The sequence below is a fragment of the Aspergillus melleus genome, assembly GCF_016097325.1.
Source record: "Aspergillus melleus strain CBS 546.65 chromosome Unknown contig8, whole genome shotgun sequence".
Taxonomy (NCBI): Eukaryota; Fungi; Ascomycota; class Eurotiomycetes; order Eurotiales; family Aspergillaceae; genus Aspergillus; species Aspergillus melleus.
Genome location: NW_025763377.1, coordinates 1,312,449 through 1,336,014, shown reverse-complemented (window position 1 = coordinate 1,336,014; position 23,566 = coordinate 1,312,449). Strand labels below are relative to the sequence as shown.

Genomic DNA, 23,566 nt, shown 5'->3' with positions numbered 1-23,566 from the left:
GTCATGGTCTGGATCAATTCGTGTTTGTGAGTCATATCCTGAACTCGTACCTTTCGTTCACCTTGACTTGCCGGTCTCGGGCCTCGTAGGCGCATTCATCGGCGCAACCCACTTGTCGACATTTGGCGCAGGGTAGGTCGCCTGAGCATTTGATTTTATGTGCATGACAGCGCTGGCATCTATATATCTTATATGAGATTGTAATTCCAATATTGTGAGTGAACGACGTAGGGATAGGGTAGTGGGTCACGCACGCGACAAACTTCCGCCGCTTGGAGAGCCTCTCACTGGGCTGATCGGACTCTCGGACTCGCCGGCGGTTCATTGGTGCGTGTATGGCGACCTTGCTTGACTATAAGCCAAGAGAGCACTCCGTAGGTCAGAGAATTCAAATTGATGCGCTGTGAGGAAGTTCAAAGACAGGGTTCGGCAAGAAACTCTCGATTGCCGAGATTCGGTATCAGTCGCCGAGGGCTGACGTAATGGCAACCAAGGCGACGGCCTTCAAAATCAGGCACCAACTGTTTGTTTTGGCATGTGATCGTGTTTCATCTCTACGGTGTACAACTCTAGACTTTCTCCTGGCATCCATCTTGAATCTCCAAACCCTCTATGACATCTCAAATAAGGAAAATATCTCACGAGGACGTGTTGGGCGATACGATTTATCCAACTACTCCGTCTGACTAAATCGCGATAGTCTCCAGCACTCTAGCTACGTTGGCATGACGCGGTGTCACTTTGATGCGGAATGGCACCGGCGATCGACCAGACTTGCCATCATAGTCCTTCCGATTGATAGGCTCACCCGGAATCTCGGTCATATCAAAAGCCCAGAGCATACGAGATATGGCTAGCCAGATCACTCGTTGCGCTAGATCAATACCGGGACACATCCGACGCCTAAAAATTAGCCAGACTCCTCAGGAAGGGCGAGGAAACATACCCGGCGCCAAACATCCAATGGTCACGTTTCATAGGGTCGGCCAAATGGGCACTCTCTGCTGATGTCAAGGAATCGTCGATATACCGATCAGGCTGAAAAACTTAGCGATCATCACCGCACTACATGAGTCAGGATGACTTACATTGAACAGGTCGGGCTGAGGATACTGCTCGGAATCGTGGTGCATGGTCCAGGTATTCAGAACAACTACTGTATCCTTGGGAATAAATTGACCCTGGTAGACAAAATCCTCGCTTGTCGCATGAGGCGTTCCCAACCAAAAAGGGTTGTGGACTCTCTCGACTTCTTTGACAATGGCACGACAGTATGGCAGGCTTTTCTCGTCGTCAATTGTGGGCAAGCGATCTCGTCCCACCACACGGTCGAGATCTTCATGTGATTTCTTCTGGACTTCGGGGAAAGTGGGAATCAATGCGGAAAACCATTGCAAGATTGCACCGAGCTATAGGTGATTAGGATCATTGGGAAGACGATTATCAGCAGATGACTTACGTTTTCGACACCAGCGAGCATGAAGGCTGAGGCCAGCATCGTCATGTCTAGCTCATCTAGTTGCTCCTTGTCCCGGACTTCGACCATGGTCCTGCCGAGACAATTTGGAACCGCCTTTCCTTCTTCCATTTGTTTTTCGACGTTCTTGAGAAAACCTCCGTATATCTCGACTAGTCCTCGATGGACCTTTTTGCCACGTTCGTACATCGGCGTCGGGAGATACTGCAGCAGGGGAATAAAATCGACTAGATTCGACACAGACCCAGTGCAGTTCCTTTGAACGAACAGTTAGCTGTTGCCCACAAGCCGAACCACTCTGACTGACATGAACTCGCGATGCAGTTTCAATATTTGTCTGACCAGAGGATGTTCAATGCTATCAATCCGGAAGCCAAAGTTGATCGTGGCCATGGTGTTGAACAAACAACGACCGATAAGAGGCTACGAGAGTATGAGTATATATACAACTGGGAAGGGATGGATCCATACATAAGGACGAACGGGAACATTTCCGTGGTCACTTCGATCAAAAATTGCCTTTGTCAAGGACATGGACTCGCGGTCAACGATCTCCGCGTAAGTGTCGACAGCCTTTTGGTTCAGCCATGATAATGCAATTCGACGATGTTTACGCCTGATTTGTGGGCTAGGTCAGTATATCCTGACGGAGGGTGAAGCGGTACCTACCATCGATCATTGTATGGCGTGGCGACAATGGCTCGACCCACGAGAACAGTCTGACATTTGATAAACATGTCTGGCCGAGATGAGAACACGCTGCCATTGGTGACCAGCAATTCTTTGGCAACACGAGGGTCCGACACAATTACGAACAGTTGATTGCCCAACCAGATCGAGTACAAACTCCCAAACTTCTTGGCCCAGTGATCAAGAGTCATCTCTGGATACTTGGTCAAGAAGGGAAAAGACCCTAAGATAGAGAATTAGAATTATTCTTGCTAATCCTTTATTGGAGTTGACTTACCCAGGACAGGCAGACCTAGCGGCCCTTTGGGAATCTGATTGCCACAGCTATCCTGCAGCGGTCGTCCGTAAAGGGTCCAGCCGATAAGGCATATCGCAAGCATCGAAGTCCATAGTAGTGTGGCAGAGACCGCTTCTAGGAGCGGGATCTGGGAGTGGATATGTTTTACAGAAGACACAGCAGTGAAGAAAGGTTCACTGTTGCTGATTGAGCTTGGCATGATAGCGAAGAAATTTCTGTCCAATGCTGGTGAGTCGCAAGTTCATAATTTGCAGAGGAACCTCCGACTTTTTGAATTAATTGAAACCCTGCCGAAACCTTCACACCGAAACCCCACAACTGAGGTTATGTGCCTTCGTACTTCACAGAGGCCGAAGAAAGCGTATTACCACAACGGGAAGGACACTGGCTGTGACGCCACACATTTCGCAGCAAATGGATCAGGTCAGGCCAGGCCATGATCTGACCTACAGGAACATAGCTAGCTACAATGAAACCTTCGAAGAATGTTCGCAAAGATGCCAGTTTTCACGGACATAATGCCTGTTATGGTGGAGGTCTGAACCGGTCTCTCAATCGAATGCACTTCAGTTGAACGCGTTCACAGTGGAATACGCTATCCCCGGTCTCTAATTGAGCTGCCATGCGACAGATGCGCCAGCCGAATACGGCTAGCGCTGGTATCCGACAACTGTCAATTTGTTGGCAGTCTCGATGAATCCTTTCTTGTCCGGGGACATATTATTTTGAAGCCGATGGTCGCAGCGCAGTGAGTGCCTAGCCTCTATAATTTTTTTTATTTTTTTATTCTTTTATAGAATGACCTCGACCACAGTCAGACACGAGGGATGGAGCAATTGGAAACATCTTTGGCCTTATCCGGGCGGCTGTAAGATTCCCCGGGATCTACAGATACTAGTACTACGACTAATTTTCTGTGTGCCGTCACCAATGCAGACCCGCTCGCCCGAACAAGTTGATTCCGCTGCTTTCCGACACGTCTGACACATCCGACAATGTTATCATGACCTCCTCAATGTCTGATTCTCGTCTATCGCGACTCCCTCCTTGGATGAGCCGCTGGCTTGGCTACCGATCCACCACCCCGAAGCCTCTTCCGCCGTACGCCACCTGGTTTTGGTCCTTCATCGCGGCCTTCTGTGGCCTGTCGGTGGTTCAGGCTGTCTTCAACTATTCTCAATATTTCCTTGATCGGGGCGTGCCCGGCATTATTGCCTCCTGCGTCAGTAACCTATATATTTTGTGTTTTTCTGCTACCCGAGAAAAGACCTACATAGCACGCATAGTCCTAACACCGTAGTCGCACTAACAGGGCGCATCGGCCTTACTATGCTTCGCTGCCATCGACAGCCCACTAGCGCAACCTCGGTCCCTCGTTTTCGGGCACTTTCTCAGCGCCCTGGTCGGCATCTGCATCACCAAGCTGTTCAGCCTCATGCCCGATGAAGAGCGATTCAATTCCCTGCGCTGGCTCGCCGCCTCGCTCTCCTCGTCCGTCGCCATCCTGGTCATGCAGATCACCCAAACCATGCATCCCCCGGCCGGCGCAACGGCCCTGCTTCCGGCCGTCGACGACGCCGTCTGGGACCTTTCCTGGTATTATCTGCCGGTGGTCCTGCTCTCCTCGACTCTGCTTCTGGCCGTCGCTTTGCTGCTGAATAATATTCAGCGGAGGTATCCGGTGTTTTGGATCGCGCCGGCTGCGCAGCCGGTGGGCTTGCCGCACGTTCATGCGAAGTAGTGGCTAATTTGGGACCGGCGGGTTAGATGTGATGAGATACATCTCTAAACGATAGGTATGTCGAGTCAAGCTGCTCGTCATGTCTTAGGTATGACTTGTCCAATACGCAGGGCTACTATAGACTACATTATACACTGGTGTAAATAACTCGATAGCGTTCATTTTGACATCCATATACATGCTGAGTACATAAACCAATACCCGAATTGAGTCGCTTGATATGATGTCCTCGCTTCGGAGTAGTCATCGAATTGACTCAACTCGAGACCAAAGGATTTTGAATTGGTTCTCCGTTAAAAAGGAGCATTCAAGCTATTCGCAGGAACCCTTCAGTCTGTCGGAGGCATTGAACGCACACACCAGAACCTTGATTTGAGTTTCCCAACTTTGATCCAAGGTCTCGAAGCACTACTACCTACAATCACAGTTGGTACTGTTACTGCCACACCAACACCAGCAAAAAAAAAAATATAAATCTCAGAAGAATTGCAATTCAAATCTCTCAACTAAGCAGTCTCTAATATCCACTCGATCTCATCGCAGAAATTAAGTCAGAGCCATGTCTTCCCCGTACAATGGCTAAAACTCAGAAAATGAATTATAACCAAACTGCTCATAATCCATCGCATGGGTGACCCCCTCAGAATGAACATTTCTAAGTCCTCCAATGGGCGCTCCGCATTGCGGACACCGAGCTTCTTCCGCTGGCAGTCCACATTGGCCTATGGTGAACTGTGATCGAGACATTAGCACACCACACAGATACGTTCTGTCATAGTCAAGTGGTCTCACAGGATGATAGTTCCGGCAGTAATACCAGTGTCCAATCCCCGGCAACTGAGTCGCCATGGCAAGGTAGACCTGTTTCTTTTCCTCCGTTGTGACAAAACTGTAGAATGTCGCGCCTTTCAAGAGTCCCTTTGCTTTGTCGATGTCGCCTTTCAGGAATCCCAGAACGCCCGGATTGTTGGAACGGAGGGTTTCGCACTCTTGTAGTATGGTTGATGCTTGTTCGTTGAGATCGTGGGTGGCATCAGTGCTTGATGTTTGTCCTTTTGTCTCGGAGATGGTCAGGGACAGCAGTGAGAATAATGCGTAGTATATCATTGCTTCGACCTCGTGTGCTAAGAGCTTCGCCGCACTACTGCTATGGCGGACGGATTGAGAAAAGTCGATAAGTTGTTGGGCTGGGGTTTCCGCCGCGTCGCATATCTTAGAACGCAAATTCGGGTCAACATAGACATTAGTGAATATCACCTTGTAGTTCCATAGGATGGCCCATGTGAGACGAAGGTGGAGAAGCTGCCCGCAAATTTGGAATCCAGTTTGAATCTTCGATTCCTCGATCTGAAAGATATGGCTTTTCACAGTATCCGTTCGAGAAGCCGAAGACGCGAGCAAAGCTTTTACTTTCCCATATGGCTGCTCTGAAGCGGCCGTTACATCGATGAACTTCTGGATTCTTGTTTGCAGTTCATCCTCTTTCTTTATCGATATAGTAGGTTTGTAAACATTGAGATTTCCGAGTTGTTCTGCCACCGTTGCACATTGGAGGAGGAATTCTGAACTGGTATTTTCGAGCTCCACCTCACGCCTTGAAACTGCACTGACGAGTGTTTGGTAAGTCGAGTTTGCCTTGATGATAAACCGCCTAGTTGACTGGTCTAGTATTGCCTTCTTCACAATCCGATTATAGCGGGGGATGTCTCGAAGGGGTAGGCGACACTCTGGACAGCCACGAAGCTTGGAGTCACCGATCATTTCTCGCTGCGTCCATTTCGGGCTGATGATCGTGTCCGTTGCAGGGTCGACATTGTAGAATTTCTTGATTTCCATGATTCCGTCGAGACTGGAAACTGCGTAGAAGTGCCCACAGGGGAGGAACACGCATGGGTCTTCGTCGAGGTTAATTTCCCTGTACTTATCAAACGTAATAAGATCGACCTTCCGTTCAAGAGCATCTGTATTGCCACATGTCTGGCAGAACTTCTGATCAGGGCATTTCTCGCCGCAGAGACTCGGACAGCGGTGTCCGCAGCCCAGTCTCTCGTCGCAACGCTTGTCGCAGGGGATTATGTCGCACGGAACTGCGCATGGCATATTGCAAGAGTGGCCCTGGCGATGAACGCAGCTCCAGCCGCACTTCTCGGCGCAAGGTGCACACGGCTCGCTGCATTTCATAAGACATATATTGTGCGAACAGCGCATCTCGCAAGGCTGATCGCACGGAGGGCAGGGGGTGGATGGGTGGCAGGTTTGATTACAACTGTGCGAGCAGGCGCCGAGGCGCTTTCCACAGACAGCAGTACAAGGGGCGTGACGACCCTGAGAGCCCTGTCTAACTGACCCAAAACACTCCCAGCATTGTCTCTGACAAGTGTGTCCACAGTCCAGCAGTTGTTGGCATGGATAAAAGCACCGTATCTTTGAAATGTCTTGATGGCACTGGGCTCGGTATTCATGGCCACATAGCGGACTCTTCACAACAACCTGCGAGCATTTGATCCAGAAAACTCCGCTTCTATCTCGACATTCAACACTGGTTGTATGGCCACACCGGAGACGGAAATTGTGGAATATCTCAGTGCATTCACCGCATTCCTCATGACATCGTTGTCGACAGCGGTGCCCACATTTTCTGACCCTCGCACACGCCTTCATGCACTGGACCTTGTCAAGACGTGTGTTGGAAAGGCAGTCGAAAGTGCAGGAGTGACCACAGGGCAATATACGCTCGCATTGCCCTACGCATCCGCCTGGCGGGGGATGATGTTCTGAGAGCCCTAAATGACCTCTCCCTGTGCGTCTTGGAAGGATTGGATATTGAATGTCCGCCATAGAATATGCCTTGAGTGGTTGATCGTGCAGTAGGAGAGAAGTAAGTTCATGGGGATAGCATGGAAAATGATGTAGATGGAAAGAATGGAAAGACGCGTCAAAGTGACGATAGATAGAGCAAAACCTGGAGAGGAACTGAGTGGTTAGGAAGTAAACGGACTTGCATAAGCCATGCCTGAGCCTGATACCTATAGTGGACTATAGTTCATGTTCCTTTTACCACGATCCAAGATCATTTGGTATATTTTTTACATACTGTAGATACTGTAGATACTGTACGTGCATATGTAGCTAAAGTAGACTAAGTAAGGCAGCCTCGTGTTCCCCGACGCAGCATTCAGCTTAATATAACCGCTCTGAGATTTCTTTATACCCCTCTAATTCCCCCTCACTCAACCTCTTTCTTCCAACAATCCATCACCATGGATGCGCCCAACCCACCCATCCACGAGCAGTCCCAGAGTCCGCTCTTCGCCCTACCAGCCGAAATACGCCTCCACATCTTCTCATTTGCCATCACCAAATCCCTCGATCTCGCTCACCCTTACAGCCCCGACACCTACTACTCCCGACCGGGCTACACGGCCCCGCGCCCCATGGATACCGCACTTCTCCACACCTGCAAACGCATCTACGCCGAGACCCGCCACTTCCCCTTCGTCAACGCCGACCTCACTTTCTTCCTGTGTTCTCACGCCCGCGCACCGGGGTTCATCCCTCTCCCGCAACTGCGACAAGTTCTGGCTCGCAAACAGACCATCCACGGCGCCCTCGAGACCTTGCACATCCAGATCTTCGCGCAGCTATACGTCCTCGAGCAAAATCGGGACTTTCAGGATGTTCTCGACGTGCCCCATCTCGATCCGAAACGCGTGACGCTGACCATTCGACACTCGGACTTTTGGTTCTGGGAGGATTGGCAGAAGCTCCGCATTGATGGACAGTGGGTCAACCGGGTCCGGTTTCCGAATAGCGTGGTGGAGTTCGTCATCGAGATGGAGACGATTGATAAACGCGCTGAGGAAGTGCAGTATCTGGCTGAGGAGGCGGTCGGGAAATGGTTCTTTACTCGCAAGGATGGGCGGATCCTCAAGGCGGAGAAGTCGGATACAAGGACCTCGACTTGGACTGGTAGCTCGGTTCTGGATGATAGGCGGTGGGTCAGAGATGAGGCGAGGCCTGGGGAGTTGGATTATCTTGTCGTTACGAATAGGTGGAAGCTTGTGTCTGCACTCGGAGTTGAGATGCTAGGGTTGGATTTGAGCACACCGAGACCGAGTCTGAATGTTCCGGTCGGGGTGGGCCAGGATCCGCCGGGGTTATACTGGAGAAGTTCGATTGGGATTAGAGAAATGGAGCGAAAGGGTGTCACAAAAGAGACGCCCGCGGGACAGGCTATACGACTAGTCAGTCCCGTTGGGCGGAGATTCCAGCGGAGATAGATGTCTGAGGAGAGTTGAAACTGAGGGTGATGAACGATAAGAAGGGAATCAGTGATTCGGTTTGAATAGGGTTGTATAAATCTGTGATATTCTTGGAGTTAGGCAACACAGGGAAGTTTTAGTGTTTCCTGTAAATGAAGATACAGCACGAGGACGCCTGATTTCAAGTCTAGATAATTGATTCCCTAGCCCAAATTTACAGTACTATCTAGGGGACTTGACCCGTCGTGCAGTAATTGAAGGCCCTCTTAGCGCGTAGTGCGTGATTAAGTACGCAAGTACTAATAGCTATCGCAGACCTCTATTAATTTTGCCTGCGTCGCAGGTTCCTATCACAGCTTAGCATGATAGTAACAAAAAGACACCGCAAAAGAAGAAACTCACAGTAGCAGCATGGCCTGCATCAGCAACCCAAAACAGCCTTGAGTCTGGCAAGCCCTTGTGCAGCTCCCACGCCGTCTGCGGCGCACAAACAACGTCATATCGTCCCTGAACAATCGTCGCTATACGAAAAAAAGCAGTCAGCATACTATCAATTAGACTTGAACACCAACAACAGAGCCACAGCCCCAAAAAAACAAATCAACGTACTCCGAATATGCCGAATCCTCTCCAAATTCTCCTCCCTCAAAATCTGCCCCTCCTCCGCGGCATTCACAAAATAATGCGCCTCAAGCCGCGCATGCGACAACACCCAATCATCATCATCCAGTTTTTCAAATGTATTAGGGCTCCGAAGTAACGCCCCGATGCTCAGATCCCACCGGTTCCACTCCCGCGCAGCCGCCAACTGCTTCTCGCGGTCGTCCTCGATAAGTAAATCATAATACGCTGCAATAACACCTTTCTCCTCTCGATCATTCTCAGGGATAAAGCTAACAAACCGATCATACTCCTCTGGGAAGATTCTTGCCGCACCACTCTTCCCTCTTGAGAATTCCAGCTCGCTCCTTCGAGCAGTGAAAACACCACGGAGGATCATGGATGTAACCATTTTGGGGAAAGCCTGTGCGTAGAGCAACGCAAGAGCTGAACCCCATGACCCTCCAAAGACAAGGTCCCACTTCGGGATGGACAGATGTTTGCGTAGAGTCTCGATATCCCCGATGAGATGCTGGGATGTATTTTCGCGGAGTTCGGCGAGGGGAGTGGAGCGGCCGCAACCGCGCTGGTCGAAGAGGACGACGCGGTAGCGACTGGGGTTGAAGAATTTAGTGTTGGATTTGGAGGTTGAGCCACCGGGACCGCCGTGGAGGAAGAGGACTGTAGCTGAGAGCATCTAGCGTTGTATTTTTGGAGAAATAATATGGGACGGGAGAGGTGGGTTACCTGGTTTGCCGCTGGGGTTGCCATATTGTTCGTAGTGGAGGGTGTGGATGGTGCTGACGCGCAGTTTACCTGTGTCGTAGGCGTCATCATGGAAATATCCGTCTGTTTTTGTGGTCATCTTGAATGCTTGAGGTGGATGTTGAGAAAAAACAAGGGAAAGAAACTGGGGTTGTCGCATGCTTTAGTATAGAGAAGTCCCGCGTGGTGAGAGACGGTCATTGGATGATACTGCAACTCCAGTCTCCACTGCGAACGGACTTGGGAGTCCGTTAGTAGTTTCCTGTTGAAGTGCGACGAGCATAAATTATGCAAATGGCCCTAGTCAAGTGGGGTTGACCCTTTTTTGGCTCAGTGGCATTTGACATTTCCAGATAGAGAGAGGCCCCCTATTGTCTACAGCAAATATCACGCTCTTCAAACACATAATACATATCATTACTAGATATTTCATGGATCTGGACACTCTCCAAGGTAAATCCTCTTCCGCCACCCTAGTTTCTAACGCTCCTACCGTGTTATTCTCTGATTCCGCACGATTTGCATCATGACCGACCTAGTAGGCTTGTTTTAGTAACTAATAACTAGTACAGGCCATCATTCTCTAACAAATCACCCAAATCCCCAGAATCCAGATTATTGAAATCCCAAGTCATCAAGCCAAAAGCACCAGCGTCCATTAAAGTCCCAGCAATCCCAGCAGTCTCATCTTGTCCAGATCCCACAAATCCTAGCGACAGATTCCTATCTTCAAGCCCATCATATCTTTGTACATTTGTCTCGTGTCCCTTTATCGCCGCCAAAGCCTCAGACCTGTCTCCGCTCTTGAACACCTTGCTCAACTGCCGACCCACCAAACCCGCCACCGGATGCACCTCAGCAAACTCCTCAAGAGCCTTCAACACAAAGAAAACGCGACTATCATCAGCGCTGCTGCTTTTGCTCGATGCATCTCCTGAGCCCAAAACCCCTTCAAGAGTCCCACCAGAGAACGACAACGCACTCGCTGCCATGATGACACTGTACAAAAGTACAACCGGCGCAGTGCAAAGCGGGCTTTTCGCTCGATACTGCCGCACTAGAGCGATGATGTTATCCGCAGAGGAAAGGCATATCTCCTTGGACTGCTCCTTGCGTGCGAATCCGGGGGTTGGGCGGATGAAGTTGCGGTTCAGGGCGATGAGGGTGCTGTGGTATAAGGCGCTGAATGGGCGTCACACACGATGTGAGTCATTAGGTTTGCTTCGATCGAACTAACTACAGGAGAGGTAGAAAAGTGGGGTGGATGGCTCACTGTGTAAGTAGTACATGCGGGTTAGTACTACTGTGACTTGCGGGCTTCCATTGATTCCAGGCTATGGTTTGGGGCAGTTCGGAGTTCCATCGGAAGAGTCGGATGTTGAGGTCTTCAAGTCGAGTGAGGCGGGTCAAGACCAGCTCCTTGCGAGGCTTCTTGATTAGGCGTGCTGAGAAAATTTGCGTAAGGATGTCCTCTATGATTGTGCAGAGGTCGGTAAGATGAGTAAATGTGGTGATAAACATGGCGTGGTCTTCGAGAAAATTAGCTGTGGCTTCTAGCTCGGGTACATCGAACGAGGAATCCTCATGGTGTATCATTCTGTCATGATTGTTAATTTTCTTGCGAAAGAATGGTAGTTGATTGCGGAATGTACATTATCAGATCAATGGGATTTACGGCAGCGTCTTCCGCATGTAAGAACACGGGTCGGCCAAAGTAGAGGCTGATAATCCTGCCAACATGTCAGCTCGTAAACACGGTACATGCTTCCTTTTAAGCACATCACTACTCACTTGTCAGCTATATAGCAGCCCCAGTATATCCGCCTTCGCATCTCATACACCGATGCAGTATTGCCGGCTACACCGTCTCTCACCACAAATCGAGGATCCTGGTGGAAGCCCAAATCCTGCACCATTCTAAACGCCATCCCTGATAGCATCCATCCCTTGCTGTGATTCCCCGCCGATAGTTCGAAGAACGCGCAGCAAAGCAGGGCTTGAATCACTGTTAGATCCGGGTACTGCATGCCGGGGCTGGGGGTATTTAGCATTTCCTGCGAGATGTGACACAGTCGCTGTGCATCCTTTCTGAGATTTCCATCGCTCGATGCTTTTGCCCCTAGTGCGCATATCGCGTATAGTAATGGATAAGACCAGTATTGTCCGCCATGGTCGAGTTTCAGGTAGTCCTGCAGAAATGTAACTGGATCGATGAACGGGCACTGGGAGTGCTGGTGGGCGAAGAACAAAGAGAGGCTCTTGAATAGTGCTGAATCCTCAATTCCCAGATTTAAATGCATCCTCATATCTTGCCAGTGCCCGAGATATCGGTGCGCATCTATCGACGACGCCACCTCGGAGTACGGAGCAGTCATGTCTTCCTGGTAGATGCTCGTCGGCCCATAGAAGGAGGGAACACCTATTGATAGTATGTATCAAGGCCTAAGCCGACTTATATCTCTATAGGATGTAGACAAAATACCTTGAGGACCACACCATATTGACATGGTAGCAAGTCGGGAAGATCCAGTATAGTCAAAAACCGCATCGTCGGTCGATTGAACTCCCACATCTCCGAGCCGCTTGTAAGGATCAGCAAGAGCCCTGGACAAGATTCCATCGCGCTCAGCATCCGGTGCTACTTCTAAATCGCGCAATAGCGCCTCATATGAAGAGATTTTCTCTTCTAGTGCAGTCACGTAACCGCGGCCCACTGGACGTCTTCGAGCGTCGTCAACTCGGAAGATGCACTCCGCACTGCTTGAGGTACAGGCGCTACACGGGGAGGTCCTGCTACATTTGAGCTATTAGGTGTTAGTAAGGGATTTATCTGCCAACGAAGCTCCGATTCTTGCTAGGGAAGTGTCGGCCCACTTTTCTGTTCCGGCAGCGTTGGCACCTGTCACAATGCAGGTGAGCCAGTCCGTTCACTCGAGGGTAAAAGGCTAGACCTACGAGATGCGTTTGCGAATGTTATCCATCATGGTTTGGAGAAAATGGAGCTGTCTCATCCACTCAATGCGTACCCATTTGAAAGTCCAGTCATTTAGTAGAAAGATAAAGGGAGCATGGTCGGGTGCTCGGAATTTTATCAGGTAGACAAGCGATCTTACGTCACCCGCTCAGCCAATGAGAATGCTCGGGTGCTCGGTATAAATTGGCTTTTCTAGGCTACAAAATTCTAGACGTCAAACCTGCCATCACCTGCTTCAAAATTGATACCGCTTCCTTACAGATCTCTGCTCAACAGTTAGTCCTTGACCAGGCCGAGAACAACAACTGTAAATCAACTTACGATAGTGAACAACCAGCCTATCCCTCGATATGATCACCCCTCGTTTTGCGCCCTCATCTATAAGTTCTCTTAATCCGAACGGCAACCCCGTAAAATCGAGCCAAACCATATTACTCCGCGTAGGGTGCTTCAACCTCCCACCACATCCCTGCCAACAAGCTGCAATATCCTGTGCAATCTCATGGGATCGCTTCAGTAAGCCCGCCTCAAAGGTCATCTTGACAGCAACCAGCGCAGCAGCCGACAACGGCCCTGGCTGCCGTATACTCCCACCGATACTCTGTCGAATCCATCGTGCATGTCTGATAACAGGCTCACTGCCAATAACAATCGCTCCAGCGGGAGCTCCAAGCCCCTTGGAGAAGCACAGGCTCACCGTGTCAAACAGCGAGCAGTATTCGGCTAATGAACCGGGCCCTGCAGCAACCGCCTCCCAAAGACGAGCTCCATCCAAATGAACAAGAATCCCATGCTCGTGTGCAAAATTGGAGATCCGCTGTGCTTCAGCCCACGGCATGACCATACCTCGGAGCGTGTTTTCCAGCGATATGACTCTCGTCGGGCACATGTGTACCGTTGTTGTTCCAGTAGTATCATTAGGAAGAACAACCCGAGGCAAAATATCTTCTAGGGTCAAATACTCTCCATTTTCAGGTTCGATGGGTTGCGGGATTGCCCCCGTAAAAGCAAAGGCGCCTCCGGCCTCGCTGGCCAGGATATGAGACCGTGAGTCACAGAGGATCGCGTACGGTGGCTGCCTCAGAAGACTGCGGAGTGCGACGAGGTTCCCCATTGTACCAGATAGGACGAAGAGTGCCGCAGGGCGTGCGGTTAAGTTGGCGACATAGTCTTCCAGTTCGTGGGTTGATGGGTCAGACGTTGCGACGCCGTCGGAAAGGTCTGCGTGGGCAATCGCGTTGAGCATCGCAACAGTTGGGTTTGTGCGAACATCGCCTGGATGAAGTTTACTAGTACACTCGAGTTGGTGTATTCTGGTCGTTGTTGGATAACTTACCGCGGAAGTCGAAGGCTGCGGAGCCGGGCACCAACCATGTGCTTTGAGGGACCGCTTGTTTCAGGGTTTGATCCATTATTCTGAAGTTTTGTAGTTGTATATGAGAGAATACCCATTGTGTTTTGCTTCCCCTCCGTCGGCTTTAAGAAAAAGCCACAAGGCTTGGAACCCCGTGGATGAGTCGGAGCGGAGTTCAAAGTCCGATCAGGTCGCAATGGGCTTACGCTCCTTGCACCTAAGCAGGATTGCCTATTTTTAGCTTACACTAAAAAGAGTCAAGGCCTGAACTAAAGTTAGTACCTAATAAAATCCACAAAGCTGAAACTTGACTGCATTCCGTGACTTCAATTAAACAATAACTATTCATCATACTACTATGCTTCACCTGACAGAGACAGTTGTACTTGCATCAAGTGCCATACCCGAAGGTTTCAATAACCCAGTGAGTAAATTAATACGACGGAGGGATAGAGAAGAACGCAACGTACTCGGTTTAGCAAGATGAGCCATTCTGTCCCGTCGTACGATGGTAACTGGCATGTCGCTTCTCCATTTACCACGCCATTTGGGGTGTTACAAACCAAACAAACTTATAACTATAAAGCACTAAACCATCTATTTTTTTTTTTTTTTTTAAAAAAAGAAAAAGTTATTGTAGGCATACCAACAATATCCTGCATTCTCCGCCACTGTGGCAGCCCCCAGTGCTGCATCCATTGACATCCAACAACTTCATCAATGGTAGCCCGTTCGCTCGGCTCACAAACCAACATCAACTTCATCATGGCACGGAACGCCACGTCTTCCTCTGTTGTAAATAAGTCGAACTTATATTTCTCCCGTAGCTGCCAGATGTCCTCGAAAAACCGCGTATCCCTATCTCGACGTGTATTCCCGTATTACGGACGGAGGCTCTCCTTCACATCCTTGCAGCCTTCCTCGTCAAACCAATTGTTCCTCTCCTCCCATTTATTCCACCATCGCTCGGGCAGTTCCCCAAACATCTCGACGTGCTCCATCGTAACCTCATCTAGAGAGACGGGGAAAGATTCAAATGAAAGTCTACACTTAAAGAGCTCCCAGATTGTGCATGCTAATGTCCAGATATCCTATGGGAAGGGCAGAGGCTTATCTGGAGCATCTGCATCCATGAAGCGGGACTCTAGTGGCTAAATTAATAGAGACGTGTGGGCAGTGTACTGTTTTATTTCTCCTGGGTCAAAGGCTTCGCTAACGTTTGTGATTTTAATGGGAGCATCTGCTAGGGTGACCTTAATGCTATCTATACCAAGCCATAACAGGATAACAACCTTGGGGGGAACTCCAGGGTCCAGGGCGCCCCATCCTCACGGACAACGAGCTCTGCCGCTGGTTTGCGTGGTTTAGCACATAGCTGCTCAAGAGTCATGTTTCTCATATCTGGTGGCAATTAAAGAAGGATATTTCCAGGGTGGAGGTCTATTGATACCTTAGTATCCTAAAGAAAAGTGTTTTAAAGATCTCACATACCTCCATGAACAATCCCTTGAGAATAAATGAATTGCACCCTAAGAAGTAGCTGCGTGGCTATGGCTCTTGCTACAGGGAGGTGAAGAAGATGGTGATATGAGTTAATCTTTTACCTTGTTGATGTTGATTCTTGCAGCGTCTGTGTCACCAAACACCGATGGGTCCCATTTGGTCCAGAGAATGTGAAGGAATTAAGGAGACTCTAGATAATAATCTTTCTAGGTAGGTTTGGTTCAGCCTTTGTTAACTGCCAAAGGATCTCTAGCTCGGGAGTACGGAAGGCCGATTTAGCGGTCAAGATTTGAGGGTGATGAGGCGACCCTTTTCGTCATCTTCTGCTAGCCAAGTTGTGGCCAAGTTGCCAAAGCCGAGTTTGTCAGCGGTTTTGTACTGACCAGAGGAAAAATCATCCCCAAGACTGACAGGGCGATAGCCTCCTGGGACATAAAAGTCCACGCGTTCGACATCCTCGATGAATTCATATTTTACTTTGCTGGGCTCCATACGCGTCGCCATGGTTCTCTTGCCAGTACGTAAAGCCAGCTGTCGCGCATTCTGTCCATAGCACCGAGCCTCGACGATTATTATGGGCCTCATGATTGCGGAAGAGCATTCTCGGCACGATTGAACATGATGCTATGAAAGTGGGGTCTGTTATTGGAAGACGCATGCACCATGGGGCCCAGAACGGCTCGGATACTGTCCTGGCCTGGGGTAAGGACGCTGGTTGTGGAAATGGATCATCGCCCTTCGGACAGTCGCAATATGAATATACTTGCACATGCTGCTGGAATTCGACAGGAGTCGCCTGCATAGGGCACTGGTTAGCAGTAAACCTACCAGGGGATGCATAGCATTGTAGTTGCCTAATCAAACGAAGGGGAAAAGATGGGGATGAGAAAAATAGCGAACTTTTGCGCGCATACCCAAAAAAGATAGAATATTAATTATTCAATACGCTCAAAAATATAATAGAGACGTCTTTTTTATATCTCTATTAGAGTTATTGTAAATAATAGCAATTGTATCTAATAAATTTTGTTATTTAAGTCTTCTAATGCTCCATCAATATTATGGTTATGTCATATAATACAAGCATATTGGAAGAGATGGGTATTGTAGAGTTGGTTAATTCAGCATTGTTGTTAGGTTTATAATATAAAATATTGAGGAATGACCAGCTTAACATGCATGTAATTAATGATTGATTTTATCCTAAGTAGGGCCTGAGCGCTCACTAAGTCTTGACTGGTGATGAGAAATACTTAGTGAGCGATTTTTTAAACGCCCTTATTAAAGCGGCCTTATTTATATAGGGAAAGCCACGTTGATTCTAGAAAATCAAGTCTGTACAGGTACATATGTAGACAAATCTATCACAGTGAGACATGGTGCCCCAACTGCCGGAACCTTTCAACTTCATTATTCCATTGCAATATACCCTCAAAGTCGAGCTCACGGCGCTTTGGCTCTTCCACAGGATCACTCTCCAGGCTATCAAATTGGTCGATAATCCATGCATGTGCCTGCAGTCGACGAATAAGTTCAACATCCCCATCGCCTTCGTCTAGCCAGAGACCGTCATCGTAGCCTCGATGCCAATTGAACAAACGCGATGTTGCTTCTCCCGACTGTTCATCGGCAAGATTCCGTTCGGGATCAGGTGGCCTTAAATGTTAGCCAAACGCGCGAGAAGACGACTCTTCGTTAGACTTACTTATCCGTCTGGCCGGCAGGACAAGGGCCACACATATTAGATTCCTGAAGAACAAGCTGGTGGCTTTCGTTTGCCGCTATACGTTCCCCAGAATCCAACATCCAATATAACCTCCATGAGAGTGGCTTGTGCTGATGCGCAAGATGCGCTCTAACTTTAAGACTGAGATTCTGGACTGTAGTTGCACCGAAAGGAGGTGCTGGCGACCATGGTACTGAGATGTCTGATCGACAAAAGAGGGAAGTTTGAAATTCGTTCGCTCGGGCAACCTGAAAGACCCCCAAGTTTGTTGAGTGATAATCAATTTGAAGAAAAGTATGGTTCGTGTTCGTCAGAAAGGCCGCAACTAAGCAGATGGGCGGTAGACCCTTAAAAGCCATGTTTAAGAGCGCATTGGCCTGGTCATTGCATATTGCAGCATTCCATAAAAGACCCAAGTCTGGTCCCATGTACGTAATAGCATTGAGAAGCTGCTGGTCATCAATCGTATTCGCTGTCGAGATGGCCTTTCTTATTCCTAAAGTTGAGGCTCCAAGGAGATTGCAGGGAACGGAAGGATCGAAGAACGCACTGCAAAGCAACGATTCGGCGGCGTCCCATGTGGAGCTAAAAAACATGCATTTGTCGATCGACTGGAACAGATCCTCGATTATCATGTCCTGCCCCTGCCTTTCGGAGGAGCGAATAGGAGTGTCTGGGATTGATACAGGAGGAGCAGACTTTGGAGGCGGCAAAAAGCCTGCCACTGATGTCAGGAGTAAAACAGAAGCAAATCCGACGAGGCACTCAGATTGAAGGCCCTCCGTTGAGCAGAAGCTGAGAAGGGTATCAAACGCAAGAGACGAATTTGCCGAAACTGGTACCCAGTCGACCCTTCAGAAGTCAGTTAGCTGATAGGAGTGGGACTGGCAGTTTCTGCAACGAACATACTCATTCCCAGTCGCTCCCTCTTTCCTCAGCATCCATGGAGAATAAAAAGAGGCTTTTCGTCTCCTTACACACGCCTTCCAACGGCCTTGCGTGACAATATACCAGAAATAATCCTCCGTCTGGGTATCCCTGTCATGCAATATCTGGCTGTCCTCACCTGCTTGTTGAAGGATCTCCACCCAGCGACACGAGATGATATAGGACCAAGCTAGAACAATACTTGTAGAATACCCAGAGCGGAGACTATTTCCAGAAAGGAGAACAGGAACGTGAGGTTGTGCCTCTGTCTTCGTCTTGTAGATTACAGGTTTTGGCGATCCAAGGATCTGGAGATAATTTATTGATTTCTCAGGGTGATCGCAACTCGCTTCTTCTGTCGTACGGATGCACAGGGTAGAGCTCAAGAGCAGAAGTGATCCTCGTCTGCCTGTAATGTCGACACGTTCTGGAGGACGGTGAAAAAATGGAGGGACATCTTTGAGGAGATCTAAGAAAGCTCGTGTACAGAAGCTTAAGGATCTGTAGCCATCGGGGCAAATCAAGGTGGCATTTCTCCACTCTTCATATTTTGACTGACAGCACTGGTTGAATTGTGCTGTTGTTGGACAAATTCCGTCGCCAGGCGACCAGGTCAAGTCATTGTCGCTTTGAGTACGGAGGTGGGGATCAAAAGTAATCGGACTGCCACTAGTAATATTCACGGCCAAGTAGAAAGATTTTGTAAAGTAATATAACCTTTATGTGATATATTATATTATTCTATACCTAATTGAGTAATTGATCACATTATAAAGCTATTTAAAGGCTTTACTAAGCTAAAAACGCTTATTTAGGTAGTAAATTCGATTGTTTTAGATGAATATTATGTTATGATCACAGACATTAATATACCCTGAAAGAGTATCTTTATATGAGGTATCATATATATAAAACACTCTTTACCAACTCTTTCTGCTTGGCCGTGAATATTACTAGTGGCAGTCTGATTACTTTTGGTCCCCACCTCCGTATCATCGTTATTGTCGGAATTTGGTGCCTGAACCATCGTCGTGTTGACTGAGATGAGATGAGACTGCAGAGGAACAAGGACAGGTTGAGGATCTGTTACCGCGTAGGACAGAGACCTGAGTGTAACTACTTCTAGACAGATTTCGACTGTTATAAACCGCTTTCTAGTTACTAAGTCATATTAGGCTGCCTCGTAGGTGCCTATAGGTGCCTATAGGCGGTGAAAGGCAGCGCGGCGGCGCGCGCGTTTCCTCCACGCGGTGGCGGAGGACAACAACAACAACAACAACAACAACCACAACAACAACAACAACAATAACACCACCAAGACAATACATGCCGCATGATGCACCTCCCCTCCGAAATCGTGCTGGAGATCTTGAAATACGCAGGGCGCGATATAGCCCCTTTTCTGCGCATCAACACACAATGGTTTCGCTGTGGGATTTCTCTTGTATGGTCGCGTGTATTATCGCCGGCCATACTCAGAGTCCCAAAGCATCGAAGACAGATTTATGCCTCTGAGATCCGACACTTTATTTCATGGTGCCGGACCAGCGAACAATTCAAAGAGCTTGGTCAACTTTCTTGGCCTAAGCTGGAATCACTCTTCGTCGATTTTCCCGAGCGTGATGGGCTAGCGCTGGCAGACTACATGACATCTCTGGAATGCTATCTGGGCGACAGGCTGAGGCATCTTGAGCTTGCAGGTCCATTTCACCCCGAATTACTTAGCTTCTTCCGAGCCTCCTGCCCTCAATTACGCGAATTCTCCATCAAAAGATCCGGCCCTGGCCTTACGCCCGAAAACCTCCTTACATTCCTTGAGGAAAGCCCATCGTTGACGAACTTATCTATTTGGTCCGGTGAATTACCACTGGTAACCGGTCAAACACTCAACCATTTGGCAGGCCGCAAAAATTTACAGTATCTTTCTCTCAGTGAAGAAAAGGATATAGACGCCATCAATGCCGTCAACGAACCATCCCCTTTTCCGCATCTGCAAAACCTCGATGTGTCAGCGACAGAAGCCACACTTTCACCACTGGTCAGCATGGTCAGATGTGTCCGAAATTTGCGCATAAGTCTAGCAAGACTGGATGATGATGACACCTTCCTGTCTTTTGATAGTGTTGCTCTGAGACATGTCTCCACTCTGGTCGAATTACAGGACCTGAACCTCTTCATTATGGGTGCCATGAGGATCAGAAATGAAGATTTGCTATCTCTCAAAAATCTGACGCAGTTGAAACGTCTGAGCATCGAAGGGCATCCCTTGCCTTCTTTTACCGCTCCAAATTTTGATGATGCCAACTTTGAAGAGCTGTTCACAAACCTTCGTCAACTCGAAGTTCTCAAGCTCAATATCTCTCTCTTCGAATTGACTACTGACTCATTGAAGAGTTTAGGCACATGTTGCCCGTCACTGCGCCAGTGCGACATCACGGAGGTATGTGATCTGGCAGCTTTCAGATATGAAAATACCCCCTTATTCTCGAACCTCGAGTTCCTCCGCATCGACTCTTTCACTAACCTCGAACGATTGTGCTCATGGAGGTAACGCACCTTTTACTTTACACTGCATGAACGAGTTCATTAACTTACTGTCCCAGTCGGCCCTATGATCACGTTCGGCAACTTGAGAAACACTTCCCCAAACTCCAGGAGCTGGAATGTACGTTCGCGGAAGCCCTTGATGAAGACGAACTCTCCGAGAAAATTATGCAGTTGTGGTGGAAGAGGCAAATAAACGGCAAAGCCAAAGCAGCAAGGCAACCTAAGCGGCCGCGAGTATGAGGTACACAAGCGGTTGACGTGGTCAATCAACTCCACTTCAACAACCAAACGTCAAGTAAGAGACCATAGAGAAGGAAAAGTAGAGGATTTGTGGTAGGTCCATACACCGCGCAATCACTCGGGTGGCTATTGCGATTTGATTCCTTATATTGACTATCGAGCTTCTCCCTCAGAAACGGGTTCAGAGCCACGAAACCTGAGTTTTCAACATATATGGTGTATAAATAACTTTCGGGGTTATATCGTTCTATTTTGGATTTCTTGACCGAGACTCGCAATTTCAACCAAAGTCGTACGTGAGCAGAAACTTGCAAACCTCCTTGGCAAGGGTCACCAACAATGTCTTATCATCCCTCCGGTCGCCGCGTATGACACGCTACAATTTGCTCGTCTTAGTCAACCGAAAGGGTCTGCCTGTCGAATCCGAGAACAGTTCATGTATGGGCAGATTATGCCGGTTACTTCTACTCGAACTTCATAGAACCGAGCTGTTCCGAAAGCTTCATTGATTTGCATCGCTTAGCAGCTTGACATACCCCGGATTCTACGCATGAGGAATCCCTGTCATGCCAAGCATTCCGAAACCCCAATGAAGATTTCTCATGAGGGTTACGGAAAGTTCTTTTGGGGGCTCTCGTCATAGGACAGGGGGGCTGAGGTTGCTTTCTTCGGAAGCAAGGGCTACCTGGGGACATTTTCGATAGCTGCCCGAGCACATAACCTTAGTTGTGGGGTCTCAGACTGAGGAATGACTGAATGCGGAGAGGTTGATGGAGATCTGACAATGGGAATAGTGGTTTTCTCTTCAAAGACTGTAAATTATGCTTTGATAGTTTGGCCAAGTCATCGGATGAGAGGCATTGTTTAGAAACCTTCCAATGAGGTGAATGCACTTGAGATTTACATGGAGGACTTCTTGAATTGCTGAAGTCAGTAAATGCACTATTCTAGAAGATCACCACCTAGCCAACCCAAATGGAGCAGATAATGAGTGAAGGAAACACTACTACATACCATCCTTGGAATGGATGTAGGAGCTCAACGGCGCCTGAAATTGTCAGGATCTCCGGTTCTTTCTTAAACTGAAGTGGAGATAGAAAGCAAAGATGGAATGCAAGTAATCCATTGCTGTAATCAACGTTGTTAGACCATAACGACCACTCAACGGCATGTTGGGATGAGCAATAGACCTGAAGTACCGTATATAACGGGTCTTAGTAACAACGATCGATTAGCTTCATAGCCTCTGTTAGAACACTCCCAATTTACACCACAAGCGCCTGCCAGCATGTTCTCTCTTAAGTCTGTTCTTGTCTTAGCTTCTTCATTGGCCCTGGCTTCTGCCAAGGGACCGCCAGTTATCGTACGTCCAGCCACTCTTTTTCCATTAGATATATCAAAAGCAGAGCAGAAGTCTAACACTAACCCACCTAGACGCAGAAGATTGCTGCACAGAACTGTTCAGCGTGCTAACGAGAGTCTGGTCATCTACAGGGCCTCCGGCTGTGAGGGCTTTGGATACCCCGTTATTCAGCCTGTCCAATGTGTCAATTTGGCGCAGGGGCATGGATCTGTTCGGTGCTTTGCCCATGATGATGATGACGACGACGATGGAGAAGATGATTAGGCCATGAGTCGATGGAGAATACAGCGCCATTGGAATAATGAGGACTAATTGAGTGGTTGGTTAATGGCCTCGGAGCCCGTGTCCAAACATGACTGCATTACTGTTTTAAATCTTATCACTTTCAATATTTCTCTACAATCATGTCACTAGGCCGCTTGTACGGACTAAATTCGAGGTTAATCTTGATAATATCCAATCGGATAGCGTTAGACATTTTCCGTGTATCTGATCTTGATTGGCACTTGTGAAAATTGTTGATCGGTACTAGTGGTGATGCCACCATACTGCATGAAATTGCTAGGAGATGAAATCGGCCACAGTAATGTTGCCTGTCAACTTGCAGATACTGGGAATTGGGTATTAATGAGCCAAGCATGTACGTGTCCTACGTGCTGACTTCCGACAAGCCAGGCTAGGGCAATGAACCTCATCGGAGGTGAAATAATTACATGCAAGGGACACAATAAGGGAAGCAAACTGAAGATATACACTGGATGGCTTGCGTTGCTTTCATTTCGCGGCACAATAAATATATAAGAAACAGGCCATTAAGTGCTAATAAAATCTCTCAATGCGTGCACATGCCACATTTACCTGCCACAAAATGGAGGAGCACCATGGTTATTAGTTTCTAGATCCGAGTTCCTTTTTTTCGTTTATATATACGAAGTGGCCGAAGAGTAACTTTTTATCGCAAGTCTTCGATCATCCCTATTTCCCTAATTTATCATTGGATTTTGTTATCATCTTTATCTATATGGCGTGCTTGGATTTATCTCCACTACAAGACGTTGAGCTAACGCCTGCAATGATAAAGACTTTTACAATGGTCGAT

The 23,566-nt window shown here is 48.3% G+C and overlaps 10 protein-coding genes across 10 annotated transcripts; 3 read left to right on the top strand and 7 right to left on the bottom strand.

Annotated features, from left to right (window-relative positions):
* Positions 1-825: 825 nt before the first annotated feature.
* On the bottom strand, positions 826-2,664 carry LDX57_012506 (cytochrome P450; the record flags this gene model as incomplete). Its single annotated transcript, XM_046094254.1, has 8 exons — positions 826-874; positions 947-1,038; positions 1,089-1,409; positions 1,460-1,733; positions 1,785-1,900; positions 1,949-2,093; positions 2,147-2,390; positions 2,445-2,664. 8 exons carry the CDS (start codon positions 2,662-2,664, stop codon positions 826-828), a joined length of 1,461 nt encoding a protein of 486 aa, XP_045950233.1.
* Positions 2,665-3,516: 852 nt separating this feature from the next.
* LDX57_012505 (HPP family protein) lies at positions 3,517-4,206 on the top strand (the record flags this gene model as incomplete). The annotated part of the gene is made up of 2 exons (XM_046094253.1): positions 3,517-3,687; positions 3,778-4,206. The coding sequence occupies 2 exons, from the start codon at positions 3,517-3,519 to the stop codon at positions 4,204-4,206; spliced, it is 600 nt and encodes a 199-aa protein (XP_045950232.1).
* Positions 4,207-4,757: 551 nt separating this feature from the next.
* Positions 4,758-6,306, bottom strand: LDX57_012504 (uncharacterized protein; the record flags this gene model as incomplete). Its single annotated transcript, XM_046094252.1, has 2 exons — positions 4,758-4,928; positions 4,999-6,306. 2 exons carry the CDS (start codon positions 6,304-6,306, stop codon positions 4,758-4,760), a joined length of 1,479 nt encoding a protein of 492 aa, XP_045950231.1.
* Positions 6,307-7,466: 1,160 nt separating this feature from the next.
* LDX57_012503 (uncharacterized protein) lies at positions 7,467-8,486 on the top strand (the record flags this gene model as incomplete). The annotated part of the gene is made up of 1 exon (XM_046094251.1): positions 7,467-8,486. One exon carries the CDS (start codon positions 7,467-7,469, stop codon positions 8,484-8,486), a length of 1,020 nt encoding a protein of 339 aa, XP_045950230.1.
* Positions 8,487-8,767: 281 nt separating this feature from the next.
* LDX57_012502 (uncharacterized protein) lies at positions 8,768-9,933 on the bottom strand (the record flags this gene model as incomplete). The annotated part of the gene is made up of 4 exons (XM_046094250.1): positions 8,768-8,815; positions 8,871-8,989; positions 9,078-9,749; positions 9,816-9,933. 4 exons carry the CDS (start codon positions 9,931-9,933, stop codon positions 8,768-8,770), a joined length of 957 nt encoding a protein of 318 aa, XP_045950229.1.
* Positions 9,934-10,396: 463 nt separating this feature from the next.
* On the bottom strand, positions 10,397-12,817 carry LDX57_012501 (Zn(II)2Cys6 transcription factor; the record flags this gene model as incomplete). Its single annotated transcript, XM_046094249.1, has 7 exons — positions 10,397-11,015; positions 11,107-11,430; positions 11,486-11,563; positions 11,625-12,252; positions 12,316-12,637; positions 12,708-12,732; positions 12,789-12,817. The coding sequence occupies 7 exons, from the start codon at positions 12,815-12,817 to the stop codon at positions 10,397-10,399; spliced, it is 2,025 nt and encodes a 674-aa protein (XP_045950228.1).
* A 187-nt stretch (positions 12,818-13,004) lies between these two features.
* On the bottom strand, positions 13,005-14,219 carry LDX57_012500 (threonine aldolase family protein; the record flags this gene model as incomplete). Its single annotated transcript, XM_046094248.1, has 3 exons — positions 13,005-13,072; positions 13,129-14,082; positions 14,144-14,219. The coding sequence occupies 3 exons, from the start codon at positions 14,217-14,219 to the stop codon at positions 13,005-13,007; spliced, it is 1,098 nt and encodes a 365-aa protein (XP_045950227.1).
* Positions 14,220-15,946: 1,727 nt separating this feature from the next.
* On the bottom strand, positions 15,947-16,249 carry LDX57_012499 (uncharacterized protein; the record flags this gene model as incomplete). Its single annotated transcript, XM_046094247.1, has 1 exon — positions 15,947-16,249. One exon carries the CDS (start codon positions 16,247-16,249, stop codon positions 15,947-15,949), a length of 303 nt encoding a protein of 100 aa, XP_045950226.1.
* A 779-nt stretch (positions 16,250-17,028) lies between these two features.
* On the bottom strand, positions 17,029-18,331 carry LDX57_012498 (uncharacterized protein; the record flags this gene model as incomplete). Its single annotated transcript, XM_046094246.1, has 3 exons — positions 17,029-17,320; positions 17,370-18,242; positions 18,300-18,331. 3 exons carry the CDS (start codon positions 18,329-18,331, stop codon positions 17,029-17,031), a joined length of 1,197 nt encoding a protein of 398 aa, XP_045950225.1.
* A 1,300-nt stretch (positions 18,332-19,631) lies between these two features.
* Positions 19,632-22,331, top strand: LDX57_012497 (uncharacterized protein). Its single transcript, XM_046094245.1, has 2 exons — positions 19,632-20,864; positions 20,921-22,331. Exons 1-2 carry the CDS (start codon positions 19,651-19,653, stop codon positions 21,102-21,104), a joined length of 1,398 nt encoding a protein of 465 aa, XP_045950224.1. The 5' UTR covers positions 19,632-19,650; the 3' UTR covers positions 21,105-22,331.
* The last annotated feature ends 1,235 nt before the right edge of the window (positions 22,332-23,566 follow it).